At 50.4% G+C, this 27,222-nt stretch overlaps 1 protein-coding gene across 1 annotated transcript; it reads left to right on the top strand.

Annotated features, from left to right (window-relative positions):
* Window positions 1-4,706: 4,706 nt before the first annotated feature.
* Window positions 4,707-27,065, top strand: VIL1 (villin 1). The gene is made up of 20 exons (XM_017645616.3): window positions 4,707-4,840; window positions 9,225-9,309; window positions 9,580-9,654; window positions 10,483-10,679; window positions 12,062-12,170; window positions 12,326-12,436; window positions 13,723-13,925; window positions 14,029-14,107; window positions 14,280-14,378; window positions 15,067-15,220; window positions 15,662-15,762; window positions 15,852-15,989; window positions 16,561-16,719; window positions 17,732-17,911; window positions 18,469-18,614; window positions 19,319-19,463; window positions 19,870-20,058; window positions 21,523-21,591; window positions 22,675-22,815; window positions 26,842-27,065. Exons 2-20 carry the CDS (start codon window positions 9,235-9,237, stop codon window positions 26,953-26,955), a joined length of 2,484 nt encoding a protein of 827 aa, XP_017501105.1. The 5' UTR covers window positions 4,707-4,840; window positions 9,225-9,234; the 3' UTR covers window positions 26,956-27,065.
* The last annotated feature ends 157 nt before the right edge of the window (window positions 27,066-27,222 follow it).

The raw sequence follows: 27,222 nt of genomic DNA, 5'->3' as shown, positions 1-27,222 counted from the left end.
TGTATCAGCCAGGCACATTGCCAGGACCCAGGGACCCAACATGAGTAGGCGGCTAGGCGATTCTCTTCTCTCAAGGAACTCACACCCTAGTGCGGAGAAAGACGCCTGAACAGATTATTTCAAGCCTGAATGCTGCCAGTGTAGTGCAAGAGAGAGCATGGGAGGCAGGGAGCACCCGCAGACTCCTCACCCCACCTGGACTGGCTTTGGAGGCCTCTGGAAATACTTCCTGCAGGGCTGGGGTTCAGAGGACTTTGGGAAGGAGTGATTCAGGTGAAGGTAGGAGGTGTACCAGGAAAGGAAGCCAAAGCGTCAGGGGCTAGCCACAGTTGGGAGTGCAGGAAATGGCCATTTTGAAATTGCATGCAAGTGGGGAAAGGATGGGAAATGATGCTACAGAAACCAAGAGGGGCCAGATAATGCAGATCAATAGGCAGTTCAAGGGAGTGGCCTTTTTCTTGTAGATAGTGGGTGCCATTGAGGGACACAGGGCAAGAGAGGTGTGTTCTCAAACCTGGCAGAGAGCTTTGGAACCTAATCAGGGGTATGGGAACTGGAGCCCCTATGTGGCCTCTCCGTGGTTCTGTAGGTGAAGGCTAAAGACCTGAACTGGGGCAGAGGCAGAGGGGAGAGAAGGAGAAAGGATGGACAGGAGAGAGGAGATAACCTTGGCAGGAAGCTGTGGCTGGTTAGTTGGTGACACGGAATAGGTTAGGGGTGCAGGAGAAGGAGGAAGCCTTTGGAAATGTCAGCTGTGAAAATGTCTCTAACCAGTCCTGGATAGATGGGGCAGATATTCACTATTTGCTTGTTAAACACATGGCACGCACACACACAGCAGAGTGCAAGGGAACAGTCACCTGATAACAACATGCAGAAGTGATGACAATCTCTTTGAGAGTGGTTGGACAATATATATCACAATAATTTTTTTAATGTAGACACCATTTGTCCCAGCAATTCCACTTATAGGGATTTATGCTGTAGACAAAATGTATATATGAATAACCTTGCACCTATAAGGGTATTGAGTGCATACTTGTTTGCAATAACAAAACACTTGAACTAACCTAAGTGTTTACCAGCCAGCACCTGGTCAAATAAATGTTGCTGTATCTATAACAGAATATCATGCAGTCATGAAAAACAATTAGGTGGAACAGTCCAACAGAGTGATCTCCAAAACATTGGGAAATGAAACAAAGCAAGATTCCTAGCAATGCTGATGGTGTAGTCTCACTAAGGAGAAATATAAAAGCACACAAATGTACCTATATACTTTCTTATACTCCAATAGGGTACACAAGAAATAGGAATTGTGGTTAATCCCAGGGAGCCAGGGCTAGGGGACAGGGTAGGAGTCATGGAGGATGAGAGGGACACTTTGTTTTCTAGAGAAACAATTTTTTTTATTGAAGTATCATTGATATGCAATCTTATATTGGTTTCATGTATGTATACAGCACAGTAGTTCAGCACTTACCCAGATTATTAAAATCTCACCCCCGCTAGTGCAGTTACTATCTATCAATATAGGAAGATGTTACAGAATCATGGGCTATATTCTCTGTGCTGTACTACTAACTCCGTGACCAACTGGAGGGACACATTTTACTATTCACAGGTTTGTATTTTGAAATATTTTGCCAGGTACATTTATTTTTTTAAATAAAAATCAATTTAAAATGAAAAACAGCATCCTAAATATCAAAGTAGATATTTAGAAAGCATAAATTCCATTTCTTTCCTTCATTCATTACATGCCTACTATGGAGGGTGCAGCAGTGAGAAAAACATGTTAAAACAGTAATTACAAAATGAATATTACAAGAGGAGAAGCAGAAAGTGGCAAACAAATGGAAAATTTTGGGCTTCCAATACCAAACCATTGCCCCAAGGTGACATCTAATTGCAAAGGGGGAATGTGCCTGGACAGTGGGGATATCTGGCAGTCACCACGGTAACCAAAGGGTCAGGCTTCACATCATTCATGCTAGGACAACGACATTATGTACTTCCTGATGCCGTGCAATGTGAAGTACCAGCAACACCTTTGCTCATGCTACTCAAAGTGTGGTCCATGGACTGGCATATCAGCATCATCTGAGAGCTTGTTAGTAATGCAGTCTCAGACCTCACCCTAGACACACTGAATCAGAATCTTCACTTTAAATAGATTCCCAGGTAATTCTTACAATATTAGTTGGAGAAGTGCTAACCCTTTTTTCAAGTACTCTCGGAAAAAAGTGTTTAAGAGGAACCTAACCCAGACTTTAGATGTACTTTCGGTTTGTAGGAAATATTGGAGGAAGAGGAACAAATTAAATGATACACACAGACTCAGACAACATTCTACAAGACAACTGTCCTTCATTCAGGTAAGTTGGTATCATTAGACTGTTTTAGTTTTACAAAATGCTGAATAGACATAACATTCAAAAAAATGCATGACCTTCATTTGATCATGAGTCAATAAAACCAGCTGTTAAAGTCCTGGAGGGGATGGTTGGAGAAATTTGACTATGGACTGGATAGAAATGATATTAAAAATAATTGTTCAAATTCTCAGATGTGCAGAATTGAGAATGTCCTCAGTCTTAGGAGATGTGTGATAAAGCAGCATCATGATATTTGAAATTTAGTTCCAAATATATATATGGTTAATTCTTGAGTCCATGAGTGTTTTTATTATACTATTGTACTATTATTAATACTTTTATATGTGTTTGGCACTTATCCTAATAAATTGGAAATAATTTTTTATTATTTATTTCCTTAATTTATTAATTTATTTTACACTTTTGCCAGAACACTTCTCTTTTTCTTTTTTTTCTTTTTTTGGTCAGCAAGGGGATAAGCTCAGCCCCTCTATATTCTATTAAGGTTTTAAGAAATTAATTTAAAATTTTTTATATTGAGATACATACAATGAAATGCACAAATCTTAGTGCACAGCTTGATGAATTCTGACATGTAACCATTGCCCAGATCCAGATAATCAAATAATCTTCAAAATAATTTTTTAAAACATATGTTTGCCAAAAACATCCCAAGGCCAAATTAAAAGGCTAGCAACAAACTGGAGAGTACACCATAAATGACAGGCAGGTTACCAACCTTAATACAGTTAACAGATAAACAACTCAACAAATTAATTAAAAAGTCACAGAGAAGATGTAGCCAAGAAACATTTTTAAATGGTTAGCCCAGTGGTCATCAAAATAACATAAATCAACAACATGATGACTATTCTCTTTTTGTCAATCAAACTGACAGAGGTTTTCTTAAAAGCTGGAGCCCAGTGCTGGGGAGAATGTGGGAAAACAGTACTTTTCTGCACTGCCAGCATATAAATAAAAAGATTGTACATTAATGTGACTTTCTTGGAAGGCGATTGGCCTGGTCACATCTTTGACCCAGCAGTCTTACTTTTCTGGGCTTATCCCAACAAAAGAATAATGGGTGCAATCTAATGGCAGAGATGGAGCACCGCAGCATTCTTTGTAGCATCAAATAAGTGAATGAATGTGGAAGTTCAATAATGAGCAATTGGTTTTATAAACTATGCTATCTACCTAATGGATTACCATGAGACAATTAAAATGTAGTTGTAAAGTAACATATAATGTGTGGAACTAAAAAGTATCTGTCCATGTGTGAGTGTGTGTGTGTGTGTGTGTGTGTGTGTGTGTGTGTGTGTAGATGTAGATATTATGTACATATAGTACATGCACAGAGTTATAGATGAGTTTTTGGGGGTTCTTTTTTTTTTTTTGCCTGTTTGAGTGAATATAGACTCCTTTCATTCTCAAAAGAAGGCGTTATTTTTCAAATCATACCTGCAGTGTGATTACACATCTTACCAGACTGTGCATGAGCATGCTCCCACAGGCACCCCCAGGCACCCACATGCGCATGCACACACACACGAAATCTGGCCTCCACAACAGGGGAAAGTGTGGTCACGAGGAGGGGCTGCCCTCGCCCAACTCACTTCATCTCACTTGCCAGAAGACCATGGGTCAAAAGTGAGAGGAAATTTCTTCAGCGGTGGGGGTGGGAGACAGCTGCCCACGGCACTGAGTGTGCAGGCAAAGCCGACTTCGAGGCAGAGACCCGCATCTGAGAGGTCTGTGCTCCTTTCAAGTCCTGAATGAGATGGGGCCCCCTAGGAACAGGGGTCGGGGACTGAAGCCTTGGCTTCTGGGAGAGTGGCAGAGCAGAGTCCAAAGGCACTGGTTTATGGCAGCTCATAAAAACTCCAGGTGCAGCAGTGCCCCTGAAGTGGGGGGACAGAAAGAGCATTTGGGTCCCCTCTGAGCCAGCATCCTGTTGGGCAGGAGAGACCCCTAGGGGTACCATACCAGGGTCCCATTTGTCCTGGAGGGGGCCCCAAGTGTGAACCCCTGGCCCTGCATCCCTGGGTGCTGGGCTCACCTGCCCCAAGAGCCATTCCCCACTGGAAAGGAGGTAGGACTGATAAGCCTCCTCCCCTGGGTTGGTAGGCGCCCCTGCCTCTGCTGGCTGGTGTTGTGCCCCTGAAGTGAGGGCCCAGGGTCCGGGCAGAAGCACACCCCATCCTGGGAGCTTGCTCTGCAGCCAAGGGCGGGGCGTGTTGGCTCTGGCTGTCAGGCTGTCACTGGGCTCCAGTGCCCAGGGACCTGGCTGGCACCTGCCTCTCCCCCCACCCCATTCTCTCTCCTTCTCTAGGGCCCTATCTTCCCTTATATGGTGAAGGCAGTTCCTAGAGGAAGGGGGGTGGGGACAAAGGTCGCTCTCCTGCAGCCAGTTTGCCACAACTGCCTGAGACCTCCAGGTGGCAGCTGCCTCCCCAAGACAGGTAAGGCAATCCTGTGGGGACATGGGGACTGTAGGTGGGAGAGCACAGGAGACAACGCAGGGCGCCCAGCTTCTTGCTGGCAGCCTGGGCCCTCCTGTAGCACCTGGGGCCGGCGGGTGTTCAGGAGAGGCTTGGCACTCGGAGAGTCTGGAGAAAGCCGGGGCCCTTGCCTGGCTTCCAGGGCCTCCAGGGAAGGAGCTGCCCAGGCCCCAGTGCAGACGAGCTCTCTTTCAGACCTCACCTGCTGCCCGGCCGCCCCCCACTGGGCACCAGCCATCCCCTTGGCCTGGGCCCAGGACCATCTGCAGACACAGGACTTCTAGATTTAAGACTTGCATAGTTCCAGACAAACCAAGACTAGTTGGTCACAATGACCTCCCTCCCCTCCCCACATCTCTTTGCCCATTTCTTCCTCACCTGAAGAGGTTTCCTTCTTTGTGCTGCCATTCGTCTGATGTGCCTGGGAACTCAGAGCTCTCCTTTCTGGGGTGTGAGCAACAGCCATCAGAGGTTGAATGGGCAAGGCAGAGGCAGGGGCTGGTGGTGTCGGGGCCCTTTGGCCCTGGTCTACGCTCGGCTGCCCTAGCATGCACCTCTGCCCCTCACCCCTCCACGGGGACCCATCCCCTTGGCCTCACCAGCCACTACAGCTCCGTTCAGCTGAAATGGGGGGTGGGTAGGGGAGGTGGGAGCCAAGTCCAGACCAAGGACTTGGTACACACTGACCACTCCCGTCCCAGTAGACTTACTCAGGCATCTCAGGTGGGCCGCGGGCAGAGTCTGCAGGCTGGGCCACTGGCTCGTGCTCACCCACTGCTGTCAGGGGCCCGTGGGAGCCGGGGGTGGGGGAGGGGTGTCCTTTGTTTCAGAGACTGCCACATCCCTGTGCAGCTCTGAATGCATGACTGGGCACTGAGAGCAGTGACAGCACCCCAGGGCTCTCTGGAGTCCAAACCCAAAGACAACAGAGCAGCAGTTAAGAAAGGAAAGATAGGCCCTCGGGGGAGCAGGAACCCTAACTCCCTCCAGGGCTCCAAGAAGGTCCATCCCCTCCATTCCACGCTTTAGCCTTTCAGCTTCATGAATACTTATTGAGCCCTGACTACAGGCTGGGAGCTGGGGGCCACACAGACAGATGGCTAGGTCCCATTTGGAGGGGGGGGTTGCCTCAGACTGATAAACAGATCATTTTGTCATCATGTACTTAGAGGGCCAAGAGAGGACTAGGTCTAGATGCTTTGGGGCCCCCAAGAAGAACCCCCTAGTCTAGCCCGAGGGTTCTGGGATGGTTTCCTTGAGGAAATGAGACCTGAGTTGAGTCTAGAAGAACATGGGAGTGTTAGCCCAGTGAAGAAACGTGGGAGGGCATCTCATAAAGGGAACCACAGGAGCAAGGACTTGGTGGGGGGCACAGCAAGTGGGCAGTTTGGCATTGCTAGAAGGTAATGTGCAAGCAGGTGGGAGATGAGGGGGCAGGATGGAGAGCTGTTCAGAGAGACAGCAAGGCCGGAGGGTGGGGTGTTGCACAAGTGGCTGACTTGGAGAACTGGGGTAATGGTGCCCTTCCTCAAGTTGGGATCGGAGAAGGGAGGGGATCAGCGGTGAGGGAGAGCCAGTGAATTCAGGTTGAGGGAGAAGACAGTACATATTTAAACTGGGGACCCTACTGTTGGCAGTGGTGGGGCGAGGGGCTCACATTCCTCCCACCAGTTCAGGAGACACAGGAAGGCTCTGTAGGGGTGGGGAGACCCCACCAGGGTGGGGCAGAAGCCAACATGGATGGGGCAGGAGCACTTGGCGGGTATCCCTGTGGATACCCTGGGAGTGGAATACGCCTCTTAGAGCCACCCTCCCGAGAATCCCCTTGCCCATCCATGGCCCTGAGGAGTCTACCCTTCCCTGTTTAGGCTTCTGGAGGTCCCCAATCCTGGTATCTCCCTAGGGAGGGGGAGTACTAGCTTTTTCAAGCCCCTGCTCCCCTGCCTCTCCACTCTGATAGGCAAGCAACACTTCCTTCCATCTGAACTCTAGTCCTCTTGTGCACTCCCAGAATCAGAGCACTTGAAGGGACTTTACAGATTATCTACTTGACTCCCCTCCGCCACCCACCTCATAGATGACGAAAGAGGTCCATGTTCATACAGCTAGTGAGCATCAAAGAGTCTTTCTTGGAGAAAGGGGGTTGTAGACAAAGGTGGTGATTGAAATAAGACAAAAAATATTTTCCTCCTTTGTACCCAAAGTGGTTCTACTGAACCAGGAGTCTGGGAGCCCTGGGGTCTTTATGGGTTGAGAACCACTTCATGGAGGATTCCATGGCCAACAGGGGCATCAGACAGGATCCAGGCACAAGGGGCTCCTATAAGTGGAGTGCTGGCAGTCAGCAGGTGGCCCTGATCTCCTGGAAGGGCCACTAATCAGAGGCTGGGCAAGGAGACTTTGGCCCCCAAACTCCAGAATGCCAGGGAGAAGAGTCACTGCTCAGAACTCAGAAGAGGGAGTTCCCAAGTAGTAAAAGGCCAGCTCATTGTTCCAAGAGGTGACTCAGTCAAGGTGCAAGGAGAGATTAGATAGAGAGATTCCAAGTGTCAGCACAAGGAGGCCTGATACCTGGGGGCCACATGAGCCTTCATTCATTGTTCATCAGTTCAAGGAGCATTTATGGAGAGTGACTTCATGCCAGGCTAGGTGGTAGGCTTGGTGGGAAGGGATAGGAAATGAGGGACAAGAATAACTGGGGGCAGGTGGTTCTCTGCCCTGGCTTCTATCAGAATCACTAAGGAGTTTTAAAAGCTTTCATGCCCTGTCTCCCAAAACATAGATAATAAAGTACCCAAGCCTGGGCCCCACTCTGTCTTAATTAAATCAGAATCTCTAGGGATACATCCTGAGCGCTGGAGCATCAGTATTGTTTAAAAGTTCCCTAGGTGATTCTGATGAGCAGCTGGAGTGGAGAACACAGTTACAGGTCAAAACAGAAAGCGGCATAAAAGATACCATAAAAGAAATTTGGGGAGGGGCTGTTTCTTCTAGAACAGTGGGTGGAAGGTGGTTCACATTGGGAAAATTCACTTGTCATACATACATACATACATACATACATACATCTACCCATCCATCCACTCACCCACCCATCCATCCATCCATACATCCATACATCATACATACATACATACATCTAGTCATCTGTCCACTCACCCATCCATCCATACATACTTACGTACATACACTCATCCATCCATTAATCTACTCAGTCACCCATCCGTCTATCTACCCACTCAGCAAAGTGCCAGCACTAGATGCTAGAAATTCAGTACTGAACAAAAAAGCATGGCCCCACCCTCATGGGTTATACATCTTGTGGGCCACTAGGACAGTAACTGAGGGGTGTTTGGGGGTAGCTAGGAAGGAACAGGAAACAGCTGCATACTCTTTTTTTTTTATTGTGGTAAAATAGACATAAGATTTACCATTTTAAACTAAAGCATACAATTTGGTGGCATTTGGTACATTCACAGTGTTGCACAACCATCACCACTACCTAGTTGCAGAATTTTTATCACCCAGAATGGAAACTCCATTCCCACTAGCTGTCACTCCCTGTTTGCTCCTCCCCTCATGCTCTGACAACCACTAATTTGTCGGCTGTCTCTACAGATTTGCCTATTCCGGGTATTTCATACAAACAGAATCATACAATACATGGCCGTTTGTGTTTGGCTTCTTTCACTGAGCATAATATATTCAAGGTTCATCTACGCTGCAGTGCTTCACTCCTTTTTATGGCTGAGTAATATTCCATCGTATGTATACACCACCTTTTGTGCATCCTTTCATCTATTGATAGACATTTGGGTTGTTTCCACCTTTCAGCTATTGTGAATAGACCTGCTATGAACTTCACAAACAAGTTTTTGTTTGAACACCTGTTTTTCAATTCTTTCGGGTGCATACACTTTTCAGCTCTTATTTATTTTTTACTTTCTTTAAAAAAAAACAAAACAAAACTCTGTGTGATCATTTTTTAACCAAGCATAGCTTTGATTAAAATACATTTCAAAAAGAAAAACGTGTTTGGGGCAAGTAAACAAGGGCCTTGAGTGGGAGGCTAAGGAGTGGGGGCTTTATTCAGTAAATGACAGGGAGTCAGGAAGGTTTTTGAACTAGAAGGTGACAAGATCAGAGTGGGGTGGGAAGGCTGGAGGCTGGGCCCTTGCCAATCTGGGCCCAGGAAGGGGAGCCAACCCCTCCCTTCCTCAGGTCCCTGAGCCCTGGCCTCCAGGCATTGCTGGGAGCTCTCCAGGGCTGGGCTGGAAGAGCAGCACCAGAAACCCGGGGTGCTCCCAGCTCCTCAGTCGTTGCTCCCACATCCACTCCTGCCCAGGCTCATCACCATGACCAAACTGAGCTCCCAAGTCAAAGGCTCCCTCAACATCACCACACCGGGGGTGCAGATATGGAGGATCGAGGTGAGGCCTGCCGGATGTCAGGGGATGGAATGGACTGAGGCCTGGGATTCTCACTGTCCTCCAGTCCTGCCCTGCTTTCCTGTCCCCATGGGCCACCCTGCCCTCTCCTCAGGCACCAGCCACATTCCCTGCTCCTTTCCCTTCTCCTGTCCTCAGGCCCTCCTCCTCCCAGTTCTCTGCCTCTCCCAGCTCTCCCAGAGGTTAAGGTGGGCAGGGAAGCTGGGCATCTGGGGGACCCAGGGCAGCTCCCGATCCCCTTTCTCTCCCCAGGCCATGCAGATGGTGCCTGTCCCTTCCAGCGCCTTGGGCAGCTTCTTCGATGGTGACTGCTACGTAGTCCTGGCTGTGAGTGGGGGACGCACAGGGGAAGGGGCTGAGCGGACAGCAAAGCAGCCTGTGGCATCAGGGAGGACACGTGAGGCTGGAGGATATGGGAGAGCTGCCTGGCTTCACCGGCGGACAGAACTCGCTGGGTGTGCCCAGAGGCCCAGCCCTGGGTAGCTCTGCAGGGTCATGACAGAGATACAAGGAGCTCTTGCTGCCCTGGGCCACTGAGCTCCCAGCTGAGGTGATCTGTGGATTTATGGTCTTGGGGGACCTTCTGAGCTTTTGGATGTCTTCCTGCCTCGAGTCCACATTTCCAAAATCCATAGTCATCGACACCACATTTTCTTGGCTTTTGTCACATCCTGTACTATTAATGCATTTGTATTTTCCTTATATTGACTCACTTTTAAAATTGAAATCTATTTATTTAAAAACATAACTCTATCTTTCCCATAAATGGAAAGCAGTGCCCCATGTTGCAAGTAGACAGTAGCTATAAAATATTTACATGTTTCATATATACATTTGTGTTTCACCTAATCACCTCACAGACCTCTGACAGTCCATGCACATCTTTTGGAAAATGCTGTCATACCCAACCAAGTTATTTCCAAGGAGAGATGAGCAAGACCCAGAGGGGAAGCCACTTGCCCATGTCTCAGAGAGTCTGTGGCAGAGCTGGGGCCACAATTCAGGGCTCCTGGCCACCAGTCCTGTGTTCTTCTCCTACGCCCAGCTAACCTGTGGCCCAGGCCCCATGTGTGGGAGACCTTGCGAAGTAGGGAGGCCAGGAGGGGGCTGTGGAAGCCTAGGACCTCAGGTGCACTGGATACCCCCTCTCCCTAGATCCACAAGACGGGCAGCAACCTGTCCTATGACATTCACTACTGGATTGGCCAGGCCTCGTCCCAGGATGAGCAAGGCGCCGCTGCCATTTATACCACGCAGATGGATGACTACCTGAAGGGGCGGGCTGTCCAGCACCGGGAGGTCCAGGGCAATGAGAGCGATGCCTTCCGAGGCTACTTCAAGCAGGGCATTGTGTAAGGAGGGGCATGTGTAGGCTGGGTAGTGGGACCAGGGCTGGGGAGGGGCACCTGAGGCTGGGGGCCACAGCTGGTGCTGGGAAAGGAACTTGAAGCTGTGGGAGGAGCCCATGAGGAGGGTCCACGATGGACTTTGGACTTTTGGTGATTTTTGTTCTCCTTTCCTCTTCCCTACCCCTGCCCTTGACTTTCATCCCTTGAGTGTGTCTTTGGCCACCTCAGAGTTCTAAAATCCTGTAACTCTTCATACCATGAATTTTTCGTAAATCGACCCCATTTCAATGTCCTGGAGAGCTCAGTGCCAGAGGAGGCCTTCCCAGGCATCATATCAAGACTTCTCCCTGGCCAATGGGCAAATGACTGTTCCTTTGTTCTCTAAAGCAGACTTTTCACACAAAAGACCCAGATTTCCAGCTTTTCTTGAAGAATCTGAAGTTCTGGCCTTCAGGCTTTTCCCATGAAATATGTAGTCAGGAACCAAGTTGCTACTGATCAGTAGGATCAACCAGGAACTCCCTAGTTAGCCATAGTCCCCACCCCTCCCTTTTGTCTTGCTCCTCTTCTTCCCACACTCAGGGCAGCAGATGGCAGCTTTGGGAACCTGAGTTGGCAACTCTCCTGAGTTTGTCTGCTTGGGTTGCTCTAACAACTACCATAGACTGAGTGGCTTAAACAACAGAAGTTAACTTCCTCACAGTTCTGAAGGTTGGGAAGCCCAAGGTCAAGGTGCTAGCTGATGCCATTGCTGGTGAGAGCCTACTTCCTGGCTTGCAGGTGGCCCCTTCGTCATTGTGTCCTCACCTGGTAGAGAAAGTGAGCAAGCTCTCTGGTGTCTCTTCCTGTAACAGCATTAATCTCACAATGAGGCCCCTACCCTCAGGACCTCATCTCAACCTCATCTAAATTTATAACTTCCCAAAGGCCCCATCTCCAAATACCATCACATTAGGGGTTAGGATGTCAACATATGAGTTTGGGTGAGGACACAATTCAGTCCACAGCATCTGCTTTCTTCTTCACTCCCACTGCCCTGTCCTGAGAGTCCTGTCCTGTCCTTCTACATTACCACATTGCCACACACACATCTTTGCAGGTCTCTCAGCAGGGCAGGGACAAGGGTGAGGTCAGTGGGGCATCTAGGGGGCAAATTTTAAGGAGGCACTTGCTGCCAAGGAATGTCATGTGCATGTAGGCAACAGACTGACCTTGCACTTGCATGATCCTGAGAATGAGTGTCTCCTTAAAATTTGCACCCAAGGTGCCCCATGCATCACCCTAGTCCCAGCCCCAACCCTCAGATGGTCGCAGTGGCAGCAAGGCAGCCAGGATCTGTCACACCTCCCAACCACTCCCTCTGGTCAGCTCATCTCTCTTCTCAGGATCCGGAAAGGGGGTGTGGCTTCTGGCATGAAGCACGTGGAGACCAACTCCTACGAGATCCAGCGGCTGTTACACGTCAAGGGCAAGAGGAACGTGGTGGCCAAAGAGGTAGGCATCAACCAGAGCCCTGGGGCAGGGACTCCTTTCCCCACTCCCAGCCTGGGTGGGGGTCAGAGGGTGAGGAAGGGTGAGAAGCTGGGTGGGTGTGGGGAAGAAATGGCCGGCGTGTGAATGGAGTCTGCACCTCCCCTATGGCTTTCTAGGTGGAAATGTCTTGGAAGAGTTTCAACCGTGGGGATGTTTTCCTCCTGGACCTCGGAAAGCTTATCATCCAGTGGAATGGACCCGAGAGTAACCGCATGGAGAGACTTAAGGTAAAGCCCGCCCATGCGCCAGCCCCGCCCCCACCTGGCCCTGCCCCCTGTCAAGCTTCCCACACCCTGGCCGGCCCTCACTTCCCCAGGCCTCTCTCCCCTGACTGCCTTGGACAGTGTGTTTGAAGTGCATCTGAGTCTCGACACATGTGGGGAGAGGTGTGCATGTTGGAGTTCATGAGTGTGTACTTGTGGCTAATCCGCTGAGATTTAATGAGCCCCTGCTGTGTGGCAGACACTGTGCCAAGCGCTGGGGATTCGGTGGTGAATGAAATGGGCAGAGCCCTGCCCTGGCTCTGGCTCCCACTGGCCATCAAGTTGTGGGGAGACAGACACATAGGGAATAAGCTAGAAGTGAGGGGTGAAGAGGCTCTGGGAAGGCTTCTGAGAGGATTGGGTTTTGTTCTCCAGGAGGCCCCTGAAGGTCACTGTGACTTCTGAGTGGAGAAATGGTGTAGAGGGGCTAAGGGGACATGGAGTCCCTGTAGCCATCAGGGAGGAGTCAGTGAGTGCCTGGCCCATTGGCCAGGAAGTGGCTAGCATCTGGGCTGGATGGGGGTGCAGAGAGAGGGTAGAGCAGATGGAACTCAAAGCGCTGTGCTTGAGCAATCATGGGGGTGATGGAGTCCCATTTTCTGGGATGGGAAAAATCAGGAGCAACAGATTTGGGGAGAAAATCAGGAGTTCCGTTTTGGATCTCTTAAAATGGGGTTATCATGGAAATGAGATGAATAGATGAGAGCTGGGCTGGAGACAGAAATCTGGGCCTCAGCAGTCCACAAGGGCCCCGGGATGGTGAGCTGGCCTGGAGAGGGAGTGGGGACAAGGCGGGCTGAGGACAGGGAGCCAGGGTGTGTGTGAGCACCTGTGTGTGTGTTCACTGTGCTGTGTGTGTGTGCATCTGCATGTGCACACATGTGAGGCTGTATGTATACGCCCGTGTGTGTGTGAGCATGCTTTGGACAAAGAGACTAAGTACTGTGATTTCAGGGCTCAGCCCTTGTCCAAATGATGAAGTCAAATCACAAATTTGAAACAATATCAAACTGAAGGCTCAATAAATCCACCCAAAACACCCTCCTGCCAATGAGGAAACCTGCTTTCCCAAAGTATTTCTACTTGGTTTGCTTACGTGCACCTTATAGGTCTGGTCCCGCCTCAAAGGGGAACAGCAGAGTAGGGGCCTTATCCCTTGCAGCTGCTGCAGGGTGGCCCGGGGCTCTCCTGGCATGGTTTGGGTGGTGAATGCTGCCCTGACCCCACCAGCCTTCATGGGTCACCTGCAGGGCATGACCCTGGCCAAGGATATCCGAGACCAGGAGCGGGGCGGGCGTTCCTATGTGGGCGTGGTGGATGGGGAGAACGAGAAGGCATCGCCACAGCTGATGGACATCATGAACCACATCCTGGGCCAACGGAGGGAGCTGAAGCCAGCGGTGCCCGACACAGGGGTGGAACCTGCACTCAAGGCCAGCCTCAAGTTGTACCAGTGAGTGCCTGATTGGCCTCCTCCTGGGCACTGGGGGACTTCCTGGAGGCAGGGGCCCAGCTGAGGGGGTCCCCCTCACCCATGCTGTTCCTTTGTCCTGCAGTGTATCTGACTCAGAGGGAAAGCTGGTGGTTAGAGAAGTCGCCACGCGGCCACTTACACAAGACCTGCTCAGTCATGAGGTGAGAGGGTCTGGAGGCCCCCAGCCCCAACTCCCATCCCCTGCACCCTGCCCACTCTCCCCCAAACAGGTGCAATGTCAGGGGCTGTGGGGGGTGTGGGAGGGGAGATGTGTTTGTGCCTGCAGCTCCCTAACCCTGGCTCTCACCCTGTGCCTGTCTCTCCGGCCTCCAGGACTGTTACATCCTGGACCAGGGGGGCCTGAAGATCTACGTGTGGAAGGGAAAGGATGCCAATGCCCAGGAGAGAAAGGAAGCCATGAGCCAGGCGCTGGTGGGCATGGGGTCCTGGAGGAGGAGAGCTGCCAGGAATGGGGAGAGAAACAGCCTCCACAGGGAGAGGGAAGTGAGCTTAGCCCCAGCCTAGTGCCAGGCAGGGGCCAGGGAAGACTCTGGGCAAATGGTCTGTAGCTGCCCTGGGATTATCTGCATGCCAGGGAGCCCACCAGCACCAGCAGGCAACCTGGGGCCTCCTCAGGAAGTGAGCTCCTACCCTGAACTCGGTTCAGAGACAGGAAGGAGAGGGGGCTGGCCTTCCTACAAGAGTGGATTGGGTCAGCAGGGGGCCAGGGCAAGGCAGATTTGGGGTCGTTGTGGCTAGAGTCAGGTACCCTGGCTGGCTTGGGGTCTGCACTGAACTGGGGGTTGGGTTTAAGGTTGCAGATGGCAGCTGAGGGTCAGTGTTGAATTGAGAAGGGGTCACAGTTGGAGTCAAATTTGGCCTCAGGGTGGAGGTCAGAGGAAGGCTGGAGGTGGTGCCAAGTTTGGGGTCTGGTTTGGGATTGGAGCCCCAGCAGGGATGGGTTGGGGTCAGCATCGGGAATGGGACTGGGTTCAAATTTGGGCCTGGGACTAGGGTTGGTTTGTGGTTGGCTCTGGTTGGAGTTAAAGCCAGGCTTTGGCTCCCACTGGGGCTGGGGGTTGGGGAAGGACACAGCCCAGCTACCCCCTTCTCTTCCCAGAACTTCATCAAAGCAAAGCAGTACCCACCGAGAACGCAGGTAGAGGTACAAAACGATGGGGCCGAGTCACCCATCTTTCAGCAGCTCTTTCAGAAGTGGACTGTGCCCTCTAGGACCTCAGGCCTGGGCAAAACCCACACTGTGGGCTCCGTGGGTGAGGGCTGGCCTGAGACAGGCCAAGGCTGGGAACCTGGAGTGGGGTCAGGGGTCACCTGCCTTCCACCCTCCTCATTCATATGCACGCTTACCCTGGCTCTGGGCTCCCCACATGGGGTGGGGACACCAAGGGACATGGGTAAACTGAAGAATTGTCACAAAAAGGGAGCTGAGAACAACCCTTTCGTTTGGAATGGGATTGGTTCTCTCTGGATGCTAGAAGGCTTCAGTCTTCCACCAGACAATATTTACTGAGTTTTGCATTATAACTCTGCCACTCTTCAGCTGTGTGACCCTGGGTGAGCCACTGAATCTCTTGGGCCTTGGGTTCCTCATCTGTAAAATGGGTCTAAGAATTGTAGCTAGCACTCGTGGCTGTCGGGAGGACCTGGGGCCCTCAGCTGGTGACAGTTGGTGTCATAATCCCCCCTCACTCCAGCCAAGGTGGAACAGGTGAAGTTTGATGCTACTTCCATGCATGTCCAGCCTCAGGTGGCTGCCCAGAAGAAGATGGTAGATGACGGGAGTGGGGAGGTACAGGTACGGTGAGGAGAGAGAGGTCTGTGCTGGGTGGGAAGGGGTTGCTGGAGCCTGTCCTGGACCTCATACCCGCCTGGTGCTGGCCCCAGGTGTGGCGCATCGAGGACCTAGAGCTGGTGCCTGTGGATTCCAAGTGGCTAGGCCACTTCTATGGGGGTGACTGCTACCTGCTACTCTACACCTACCTCATCGGCGAAAAGCAGAACTACCTGCTCTACATCTGGCAGGTCAGCCTTCCCCACTCTGCTCCCAGAGCACAGCCAACTCAGCTCCCTCTCTGCTATGCCCCTGCTAAATGGCAGTCACCCTTGTGTTGAATACCTCTGGTGATGGGGAGCTCACCCCCTTTCTATCTGGGGACCCCACAGACATTGAGTACCCCCACTCACAGTCCTTTGCCCTCTGGTTTCTCTGGGTTTCCCTTCCAATTTCCATGGCTTCCTGCACATCCCCTTCACCTGCTTTCTGTGTCCAGATGTGAGAGGGCAGGGAGGTGCCTGGGTACTGGGCACCTCCAGTGGGGTGGTAGCCATGGTATTTCCTCAAAAGGGTACAGTAAGTTTTGCACCTCTAGTCCATTGTCAAGGCTGGGGTTGCGGGAGGGTCAGGGTTGGGCTGGGGTCAGAACTGAGGTCTGGGTTAGGTCGAGTTTTAGGCCATGTCCAAGGTGGGTTTTGGTGGGGAAGACGGTTGAATTTGGAGCCAGGTCAGATTTGGGGATAGAGTTGTTGAGGCTGGAGACAGAGTGAGAATTGGGGGCTGACCCAGTCCCACCCCTTCTGTCTTGCTCATTTCCAGGGCAGCCAAGCCAGCCAGGATGAAATCACTGCCTCAGCCTATCAAGCTGTCATTCTGGACCAGAAGTACAACAATGAGCCAGTCCAGATCCGGGTCCCAATGGGCAAGGAGCCACCTCACCTCATGTCTATCTTCAAGGGACGCATGGTGGTCTACCAGGTGTGGCTGCTAGACAGGGGAGCCTGGCAGTACTGCACTTGAGGGGCTGGGTATCCCAGGAGATGGGGAAGGGGATGTGGTGGGGGCAGGGCTGCGGGTGAAGCCCATTCTTTGTAGGAGGGGACTGTTTGAGGCTTCATTGCGTAAATGAAACTGGCTAATAGAAACAACCATTCAGTACTTTAAAACATACATGTATTGGGCACTTAGCATGTACAAGTACACTTTGTCTCTACACCCCAAATCCTTGGATCCACTGCATAAAAAAGGGTGTTACTTTGGCTAGATTTGCCTAAAGGGTGGACCTGCCTGAACTGCTCTGGTGCTCACATCATGAAATATCTCCTGCATTCACTTAAGCCATTGTCTGTTTATTGATCACCTACTAAGTACACAGCCCTCTGCAAAGTGCCCTGGAGACCCCACACATTGCTGTTTACCATCTTGCTGGGAGAACAGCGAACTAACAGCCCAAGCACGGTGACTAAAAGCCAGGAATACAAATTGAGTTCGTAGGGGAGTGTGAACACAGTCATCTGGGGATAGGCATAGAAATCATAGTAGAAAGGGGATCTGGATGAGGTCTTGGCCCTGGGGTCAGAGTTGAAGGGCTTAGTGGAGATAAAATGAGGACAGGCAATGCTAGGGGCACAGCCAGGACCCAGAAGGCCCAGTGGGAAGCCTGGCTAAGCTAAACTGAGGGACTGGAGGTATCAGAGAGTGAGTCTGGAAAGGCAGTTTGCATCTTCATCATGTGGGGCCTTCAAGGGCCGGGCTGAAGAGCTGGGTTCTAGTCTGTAAGCAGTGGGGAGCCAACGAAGGGTTTGAGCAGGGGGGGGCCATGACCAAAGCCATGTTCTGGAAAGACTAGTCTGGTGACCAGCATGGGGCCCTGGAGGGCAGGCAGACCCTGCCCCAGCCCCTCTTCCTCTGTTCTCTGGGTCCCGCCACGCCCTCATCACCTGCATTAATGACTCCTGCCTCTCTTCCTGCCTTCTTCCCACACCTGCAGGGAGGCACCTCCCGGACTAACAACCTGGAGCCTGTGCCCTCCACGCGGCTGTTCCAAGTACAGGGATCCAACACAAACAACACGAAAGCCTTGGAGGTCCCAGCGCGGGCCTCCTTCCTCAACTCCAACGACGTCTTCATCCTCAAGACCCCATCCTGCTGCTACCTGTGGTATGGGAAGGTATGTGCAGGGCTTAGGAGCTCCCCCTCCCCAGGTGGGTCTCAGGGATCCCCCAGCCTGAGAGCAGACCTGGGTCCAGTTGGAGCCTCTGGCTGCATCAGTCCTGCTCTCCAGTTCCCTAGCTGCCTCTTGCTCCAGCTCCCTCCTCCGCAGCTCTGGGCCTGGACATCCTCAGATCCTCTTCCTCTAGGTCTCAGTCAGTCTCTCCTGTTTGTCTCCAACCACCCGTCAGCCCAGTGTCAGGCTGTCCATGTCTTCTTTGGCTTTCAGTGTGCCTGTGCCTGTCACTGCCTCCCTGTTTATCTCAGCCTCTTGGATCCCTTTTGTGCCCCATAAGAAGGGTGCTGACTCTTGTCTCCTCTGCCATTCTTTGGAGTGTCAAGGACAGAGGAGAGGATGGGAGAACTGTCCCGTGTTGGCCATGTGCGTGGGGTCCTGACCCAGGAGAACCCTCAGAGCCAAGAGCTCTGGACCAGTGAATGTGGCAGACTGGGGGGATGGTAGGCATGGCACTGGAGATGGTCTCCTCCAGCACAGCCGATGCCCTCATTTCCCAGGGCTGCAGCGGGGATGAGCGGGAGATGGCCAAGACAGTTGCTGACACCATCTCCCGGACGGAGAAGCAAGTGGTGGTGGAAGGACAGGAACCAGCCAACTTCTGGATGGCCCTGGGTGGGAAGGCCCCCTATGCCAGCAGCAAGAGGTAACTCTGGGGTCCCTCCCTCTGCCTCCAGCTCTCCTTGTGAGGCTGGAGAGCTTCCCAGCACCTCCACACCCCTGGGACAGAGCTGGCAGCAGGCATGGATTGAACAGTGTGTGCCAGGGCCCCAGGGCTCCCAGATGAGTAAGGGAAGCTCATGCCCTTGGAGCCTCTCGGGCACAGTGCCGGTCTGCACTTCTCACTGTGGTGTTCCCCAGGGCCTGGTGGGGTGTTTTCTTGGCAAAGGGAGTTCACAGCCAGAGGAGACAGCTCAAAAAGAGGGGCAGGGCAATAGGAAGAAGATGCCGGAGTCTGATCAGTCCCTGCCCTTACATGCTGACCGAAGACCCAGAGGCTGAGGAGTACGAGCTTTAACTCTCTTTCAAATGCTTTTTCTAAAGAAGCGCCATGATCAACTATTCCCCAGTTCTAAAGCAAAAGGGCACGCACAGCAGGAGGGACGGAGGGAAGATATCAGAAAAACTTTCCAGCAGGACTACGAAGAGCCATTGGAATGCGTGTCCTGGAGAAGCAGTGGGGCTTTCTCCTTGGAGCACTCTTGGGCTCTTGGGAAGAGGGGGCAACTTTTGTATGATCAGAAGAAAGAGCATTTTCCTAGGAGATGGGCTTTTCATGTCAGAGTTCTTTGTCCTCTATTCTTCTTTCCCTACACCTTCTTCCTGCCAAACTGTTTTCTCATCCTGCAGACTGCAGGAGGAAAACATGGCCATCACTCCCCGGCTCTTTGAATGCTCCAACCAGACAGGGCGCTTCCTGGCCACAGAAATCCCTGACTTCACTCAGGATGACTTGGAAGAGGATGATGTTTTCCTGCTAGATGTCTGGGACCAGGTAGGCCTGAGGCCTGGGGCTGTCCTTCCCGCCACCTGGCTTCAGGGAGAGATAAGGTTTGACGTTTTCACAGGTCCCATATGTGATCTCACTGGGATTGGTATTATGAAAAATAGAAGGCTAAGAGAGAAGGCAGGTGGAGAGGCATGTGCCAGGAGGCCACTCTTCCCCCAAATTTATTTCACATGGTAGAGGAGTATTTTGAGGGTCTTTGGCTCTGGAGAGGCTGGGAGTCACACATTTGCAAAATAACTTCCCAATCTGTTTATTTCCCAAAGTCAAGACCAGATGGGGCCTGCACCAATGGGGGAGTCATTTGGTTCCTCTGCTTTATAGCTGAGCCTGGGTGAACCTGGGTGGAGTCCTGTGGGCCAGGAAGGATGACCAAGTTCTGGATTCTCTGCAGGTCTTCTTCTGGATTGGGAAGAATGCCAATGAGAATGAGAAGAAAGCTGCAGCCACCACGGTGCAGGAATACCTCAAGACCCACCCCAGCGGCCGTGACCCTGAGACCCCCATCATTGTGGTGAAGCAGGGACACGAGCCCCCCACCTTCACAGGCTGGTTCCTGGCTTGGGATCCCTTCAAGTGGAGTGTGAGTGGCCCCAGCCTATCCCTTTCAGCTGGGCACTTCCTTCCCTAGGTGGCTGCTTCAGGACACACCCAAAGGCAGGCGGTGGCCCCCAGGCCTTTCTGTTCCTTGTCATATGCTTGTAAAGTGGCTTGAGGTGGCTAAGAATAAAAAGTAAGGCTGCAGGAAGACCATCAAACCCTCTGGTGAGGGAGAGGGAAGGAGAAGTCTATCAAAAACCCAGGCCAATTACTGTGCCTTGGTGTCTCCTTCATGCATTAGATGTGCTTCAAGCTGTTGGACCTCACTGGTAAGCGCTGTGTGGACTATTTAAATTTCAATTAATTAAAATTAAGTAGAATTAATGATTCAGTTTTTCAGTGGTCACAATTTAAGTGCTCCAGTGGCCATGAGTGGTAGTGGCTCCCATATAGAACAGCACAGAAAAAGAATACTTCTGTTGTCACAGAGACTTCTACAGGATGCCACTGGTGGTTCCTCATGCCAGATGAGAGGAAATGCGTCAGTTCTCAAGGACAGACAGATGTCTCCCTGGCACTAAATTCTAAGAAAAAAGGGTCATGCATGTGGTCCTTTCCTCAGAAACACAGAATCAGACTTACACAGAATTTTCCTAAACTGACCCCAGATAGAAGCCGAGGGCTGGTCCTGAACATGAGGGTTTTCTGCAGGAAGGAGGGAGGCTAAAGTAGAGTGAGTGCTGGCCTGGTCGCACTGGGGGGCTATGTTGGCACAATGAATGAGTTCAGGGAAACAGAGAACTTAGATTTCCTCAAAAACATTAAACAAATAATTTCAGTGTTTAATGGGCTGCGTTACTCTTGAGGATGGATTCAAACAAACCTCAAGACTGCAAATCTAGATGCCATAGCTTAAATTCACATCTGTGTCTCAAGTCAGCAACTCTGGCAGCCTTTCCCTCACTTCAAGTCTGTGCTGGCTTCTCTCAAACTCACTCACTCATTCATTCATGCATGCATGCATTCATTCATGCACCATAAATGGAGCTCACAATGTGGCATGTTTGGTGCCAGCCCCTGGGATATGGTGATGGGGCTGCTCATGGAGCCCAGGCCCCTTCTACTCCCTTTACTCTTTCCCCTCGAGGCTCTGAAAGGAGTCCCCAGTGGTCCAGGACCCCTGAAACCCTCTGAGCCTACACAGTGTAGGCAGGTTCTCAAGCTGCTATGGCTGCTGTGGCCTCTTGGGGTGGCCTCCATCCCCACATCAGGCCGAGTGGGGACAAATAAGCCCCTACCCCAGCCTTTTCTGACCTGTCAGCCCTTTCCATGCTCATCTTCACCAGCCAGCCTCTTTTATCAGGGCCCCTCTTCCAGCCTCCCGCTGAGCTCCGTTTTCCCCTCCTCACCCCCAGGTTCTAGGCCAGCCTTCTTTCAGCTTCTGAAGAAAAATGGTCTTTCATTAACCCTGCTGAGACCCAGGTCTGATTTGTCACTTTATATGCAGAACACCAAATCCTATGAGGACCTGAAGGCGGAACTTGGAAACTCTGGGGACTGGGGTCAGATCACTGCTGTGAGTACTGGGCCGGGGCTGATCTCTGTGGGGGCCAGGTGATAATGGTCAGCCTCATTTGAGAGAAGACGTCAGGGCCCTGTGCTTTCCTTGTCACCATGTCCTTCCAATTCTTGGGCAATTTAACTTCAATGCCTCCAGCTGTTTTGTCGCCTCCATTCCCTAAAGAAATGGTTCCCAAATTTTATCATGCATAACAGAGTCTGCATGATGGGGAGCTGGGGGATTGGTTGGGAAGGCTTACTAAAATTCAGACTCCAAGGTCCCATTCCCAAAAATTCTGGTTTGTAGAGTTGGGTTGAAACCCAGGATATGCGTGTTTTTAACAAAGGGCCCAGGTAACTTGATGCAGTTAGTCCATGGACTATACTTGAAGAAATAATGATTTCTCTACTATCCTTCCCCTGAGGATCTCTTCTCCAGGTAGAAAAACTGCAACATCATTCAACCTTTCAGTTAGTTAACAGAAATGTATTTAACCTCCTGACCTGGGATATGGGAATATGAAAGCAAAGGCTTCCCTCCAAGAAGTTCATAGGTTTGCAGTGGAAGCAAGATCAAGTAGATGCTTCAGAAATGCATCTAGAACACAAGAGCAATTTCAGTCAGTGGATATCTCGCTCCTCGGCCCCACCCACATCCTGAGAACTCCGTGGCACTCACTAAGCCCTTCTTGGCAGACTGATGGCGCAGGCAAAAAGCACAGATAGGTCAAGGCTGAGTGAATTTACGGATCACAATTTCACAACAGATAAGAAAAAGAGGGTCATAAATGTCCACAGTTGACCTTGAACATCCAGGGGAAACCATAGACAAGTTCATAAGTCACAAAATGAAAGAATCACCTTGGGCCAGCTGGCTTTAGTTGCATACAGACCACCAAGCTTCAGCTTATGGGTCCAATCCAATGTGCTGTGTTTTTATGAGGAATGTGGTGTGTCTGCGGTGGGGAGACCTGGGATGGCGGCGGTGTCAAGGAAGGCTCCTTGAAGTGGTACCCTAGGATGTGTTGGTTCACAGAGAAAGCCTGGGAGGTAGCCACAAATCAGCTGAAGTAGCCACTGGTTTCCTTTTCATCCTTAGGAGGTCACAAGCTCTAAACAGAATGTGTTCCATGCTAACAGCAACCTCAGTTCTGGGCCTCTACCCATCTTTCCCCTGGAGCAGTTGGTGAACAAGCCCGCAGACGAGCTCCCTCAGGGAGTGGACCCCAGCAGGAAGGAGGTGGGTCAGACTCGAGGAAGAAGATGAAGCCATACGGCTTGTCCATTTGTCGTTGACCCCTAGATTGTACCCAGCAGATGACAAGGTGCTAGGACGCCCTGGTGAACAAAACAGACCTGTTCTCTACCTTTATGTGAGGTTTCATCTCTGTGGGAAGGAGCTGTCAGAGGAGCCTGGTTACACTGTTACTTAATTTCAGTAATAAGTCTCATGAAGGCTAAGTGCCATGAACTGTATTGCAAAAAGGAACCTGGTTTAGCCAGAGGATTTCCTTCTAAAAGGTGAGCAGGATTTATTCAGGCAAATCAGGTTATTCCTGGAGAAGGGGACAGCACAAAGGAAGCCCAGAGGCAGGGAGGAAGCACTGTGTGGAGTTAGATGAGAAGGTAAGGGGGCCACAGAGCCTGAGGTGGGCAGAGCTGGGGCCCACCTGAGCAGGGCCTTCCCTACCACCTTAGGAATGGTGGAGGGGAGCCTTTAGGGTTGAAGCATGGGAGTGGTAGTCAGATTTACACTTCTAAATCACTATAGCTGCTCAGTGAAGAATAGATGGGAAGGTGCAAAAGCAGCACCCACAAGTCAGGCTGAGAGGTAGGTGGGGGCCTAAAATAGGCAGTGGCTGGGGAGGTGGAGGGAAGGAGACGGTCTAGAGGAATATTTAGGAGGTAAAATCAATGACACTGGGTAATGACTAGATGGTGGGCATGGGGGGGAGGGGAAAATTATGTCATTCTCTGAGATAAAAATGAAGCTGGGTTGGAATGGGCTTAGAGAACAACCATGAGTTTAGTGGTAGCCATATTATTTGAGGCACCCAGGGGACATCCAGGGTGAAATACATGTCTGGTGGACAAGAGGTTCACAGGAGCCCCAGGACAGAATCTCATCAGCATCTGGTAGCTGCAGGCCTGCCTACATGGATTACTTGAAGGGAGGGAGCACAGCAAGAAGGGCTTGCTGAAAACATCGCCAATATTCATTCCTATTTCACAAGACCCAAACAGACTGAAAATCTAGCTAGATGATGTCTTGAGAAGAGAGAAAATATGCTCTGTATCTAATAAACCATAAAGAGGTCTTACAAATGAATTAAGGCCTCTACAGAGGAGAGATGCCTGATTTCTCCAAGAATGTGTATTTTGTCTGTTAGGAGTGTGGGCCTGGTTTATATCTAAGTGTATTGTTCCCAGAGTATTTGCACCCTGCCCTCCACTTTGGAGACCCCTTTTATGCATCTCCTCCCAAATCTGCCCATCTGCATCCTCACTGTAGTATTGGGGTGATCCCAATATATTATTATTTATTAATAATATTATTTGTCCTGCCCTGGTACATAGAAAATGCTATATAAATACAAGCTGTTATTATCATTGTCTGTTCTGTATCTGAGAAAACTGAGGCCCAGAGAGGGGAAGTGACCTACCCCTGATGTGACATGACTAGCTGCTAGCAAAGTCAGCAAGAACCAGGTCTTCTGAGTCCCACTGTTACCACTGTATCATGTGGCACAATGAGTTTCTAAAAGGGAAGGCCCCAATGTTATTGAACTAGGCGACTGACAGGAGGCAAAGTGGATTGCTAATTTTGAATGGAACAAACAGAATCAAGACAGCCCCATCATGGTAGAGGCAGTCTAAGTTAAAGTCTTAGATCCCTTTTTAAAAATCAGCTGTCTGATGCTGATTTTTTAAAATCACGGGAGTATGTACATTTTTTGCCAGAGAGCTGTGGGTTCAATGCCAAGGAGAGTGAGGGAGGTCTTCAGACCTCTCCGGCTGCTCCAAACTTGGAAGGGGAGTCAGTGACAGTAAATAGTGGGGTGGTGGATCTGCCTGCAGGCAGTTGCAAGAGGGTAATCTGTTTGAGCACTAGTGAGTAAACCAGAGGCGGATGTGGGCGTGGGAGAGGCTGGTAATCAGCTGGCAGAAACACAGCATTCATGAATAGGACCAGTGGAAAGATACAAGTCCACTGGGCTGGGCAGTTCCTGCTATCTAGCCTGGGGGGTCAGAGTCCAGAAGTCTCAACCAAGCTGTGGAGCCAGTCTGGCTGGGCCAGAGAGGGCACCTGGAGCCACTTGCACACTGAGGACACTGTAGGCACAGCTGAGGGACGTGAGAGCGGTGGAGTGGTGCTACAAAGAGGTTTGGGGTAGGCAGCCCTTCCCCATCCATTGGTGCCCAGACTGCTCATTTGCTCCTTCTTCCTTGCTTGGGGGAGTAGGAAGTTCCCAGAAGCCTTGAGGAAAGCATGCCCAGGGGCAGGAAGCAAATCTAAGGACAGGTTAGAGAACCAGGGCATCAGATTCACCTGAGCTTGAAATCCATCTATAGATGTTTACCAAGGTATTCAATTCAGGACTCTCTGTGGGAGCCCACAAAATACTCTCTGGGGCAACTCCATAAAGCAGAGCAGTCTAAGATTGAAAACTCACTGCTCTCACCCCAACCCTGACCCCTCCTGGTGCCTGGGGAAGCAGAGATGAAGGCTAGGAGATGGAAGTTTACGGCGATTTTAATTGGGTTTCTTACCTGATTATGCCTTCAAGGTATTGAGCTTGCTTTAAACAGTTCCACTGTCATATCATGTTAGCTGGGAGCAAAGGTCATTTCAGGCAATCCCCTCATTTTATGGCTGAAGATACATATCCAAGGCCTAGAAAGGTGACTCCCTGTCATGATTTCCAAGCCAAGAGTAAAAAGGGAGAATCACTCCCTCTAATCTTTTAGATCATTCACAGGAGAAGCCAGCACAAAGTCAGTTATCCAAATATTTTTGTTTTTCACTCAAAATAGCTAGGCAAAATTAGACTCTGAATTTGTTCTTTGGCTTTCCTAGCTTCTTCTCTTGAGTCTTCCCACTTACCTCCTTTGTACCTCTACTGCCACCTGCCACCATCTCAGCAAAACCTGCTCCTACATAAAAGTCCGGCAGATACATTTACAGTGGCATATAAGAGACTGATGAGGTTTAACATGTTACCTTTTAACCAGCAACAAACCTGTAAGCCAAGAGGGACAAGGATATGTGTAATAGTAAAATTCAGTCAACTGTCAGCACAAGTGTGCTGTGCAGGCCTCGGGTGGGGGAAGATGACAAGCCCTCATAGTATCCCTGCAGTCACTCAAGGAAGGGGGTCAGTGTGGTGCAGGGAAGCACTTATGGGAATCAGATGGGGGTCAGTGTGGTGCAGGGGAGCACTTATGGGAATCAGATGACCTTAACTCTCTTGAGCTTTAACTTCGTTGCCTGAAAATGGGAATCTTCAAATTGGCCTCAGTGCCTTTTTAAGTGCCACAGCAGTACACTAAGTTAGGCTGCTGCTGGCTCTGTCCTTGGACAGGCCCTACGTCTCTTGTGACCAGCCTGCTAACTAGATCCAAAGCAAGGTAGGACCGAGGAGGATAAGCGTCTCCTAAGGGTAATGGGTTTTTGTTAGGATAGCTGTGTCTCCTGTGATAACAGCAATTTAAATCTTACATATGCAGACTTCGGTAGACTCCCTTCTATGGCTCATCTGTTTATGCTTTGTGCCAAGCTTATGGAAAGAAGGATCCCCTAACTGTAGGTTCACTGTTCGATAAGATGGGTGAATGAGATATTGTTTCCAATGCCCTTTCATGTGTAATATTATTTTTGTACCCATAAAAGCATTACAAAGCAGGAGAAATTGGCTTTGAAGAAACTTCTCGCACGTTATAGAGAGGAAAACTAAGATCTGAGGAGAAGCCACTCCCTAACTGAGCTAAATCAAATGTACTCTTATTTCAGAGTAAGGGTGCATTTGACCTTGGTCAAAAGGAGCTCAATCTCCCTCATGTTGTTACTGTGCTTTTATTTATGTCCCCAATCCAGGGATTAAATCTCTTGGACCTCAAAATGCCACCCATCTCCCTATCCCTATCCCGGCTCTCTTGACAGTTAACCTGTTTTTGCTCTTCATTTAATTCCTATGCACATCTATGTGATTCATCAAAGCCAAGCTTGGGGAAGAATGTGACCTTTGTCCTCTGGCCCCTCTCCTAGGAGCACCTGTCTGTTGAGGATTTCACCAAGGCCTTGGGGATGACTCCCGCTGCCTTCTCTGCCCTGCCTCTATGGAAGCAACAAAACCTCAAGAAAGAAAAAGGACTATTTTGAGAAGAGTAGCTGTGGTTGTAAAGCAGTATCCTACCTTACTTGGGGAGTTTCATTTTGCTTTTACGATTAGTCCTAAACTAACTGACATGAAAATTTACTTGTACCTGTGAGCAGCCGTCTGTGGCTATGCCATTTTTGTTTAGTGACATACTATTCCTCCAGAAAGAGCCTGAGAAGCCTGTGGGCCCAACTTCAGCTCTCAAGGTGGTCACATGGTTTCCACTCTGGGGTGTTTCATCAGGTTCAACCAACCTGTTCTAGAGCTTT

Source organism: Manis javanica, chromosome 12, assembly GCF_040802235.1.
Source record: "Manis javanica isolate MJ-LG chromosome 12, MJ_LKY, whole genome shotgun sequence".
NCBI lineage: Eukaryota > Metazoa > Chordata > Mammalia > Pholidota > Manidae > Manis > Manis javanica.
This window is presented reverse-complemented; position numbering and strand designations above follow the sequence as displayed.

Bases quoted from the DNA above. Each gene is read 5' to 3' on its own strand.
- VIL1 (XM_017645616.3), top strand. From the start codon at position 9,235: ATGACCAAACTGAGCTCCCAAGTCAAAGGCTCCCTCAACATCACCACA. The intron at 14,379-15,066 runs GTGGGCATGGGG...TTCTCTTCCCAG, and splicing joins AAGCCATGAGCCAGGCGCTG to AACTTCATCAAAGCAAAGCA. The intron at 16,720-17,731 runs GTGTGGCTGCTA...CCACACCTGCAG, and splicing joins GACGCATGGTGGTCTACCAG to GGAGGCACCTCCCGGACTAA.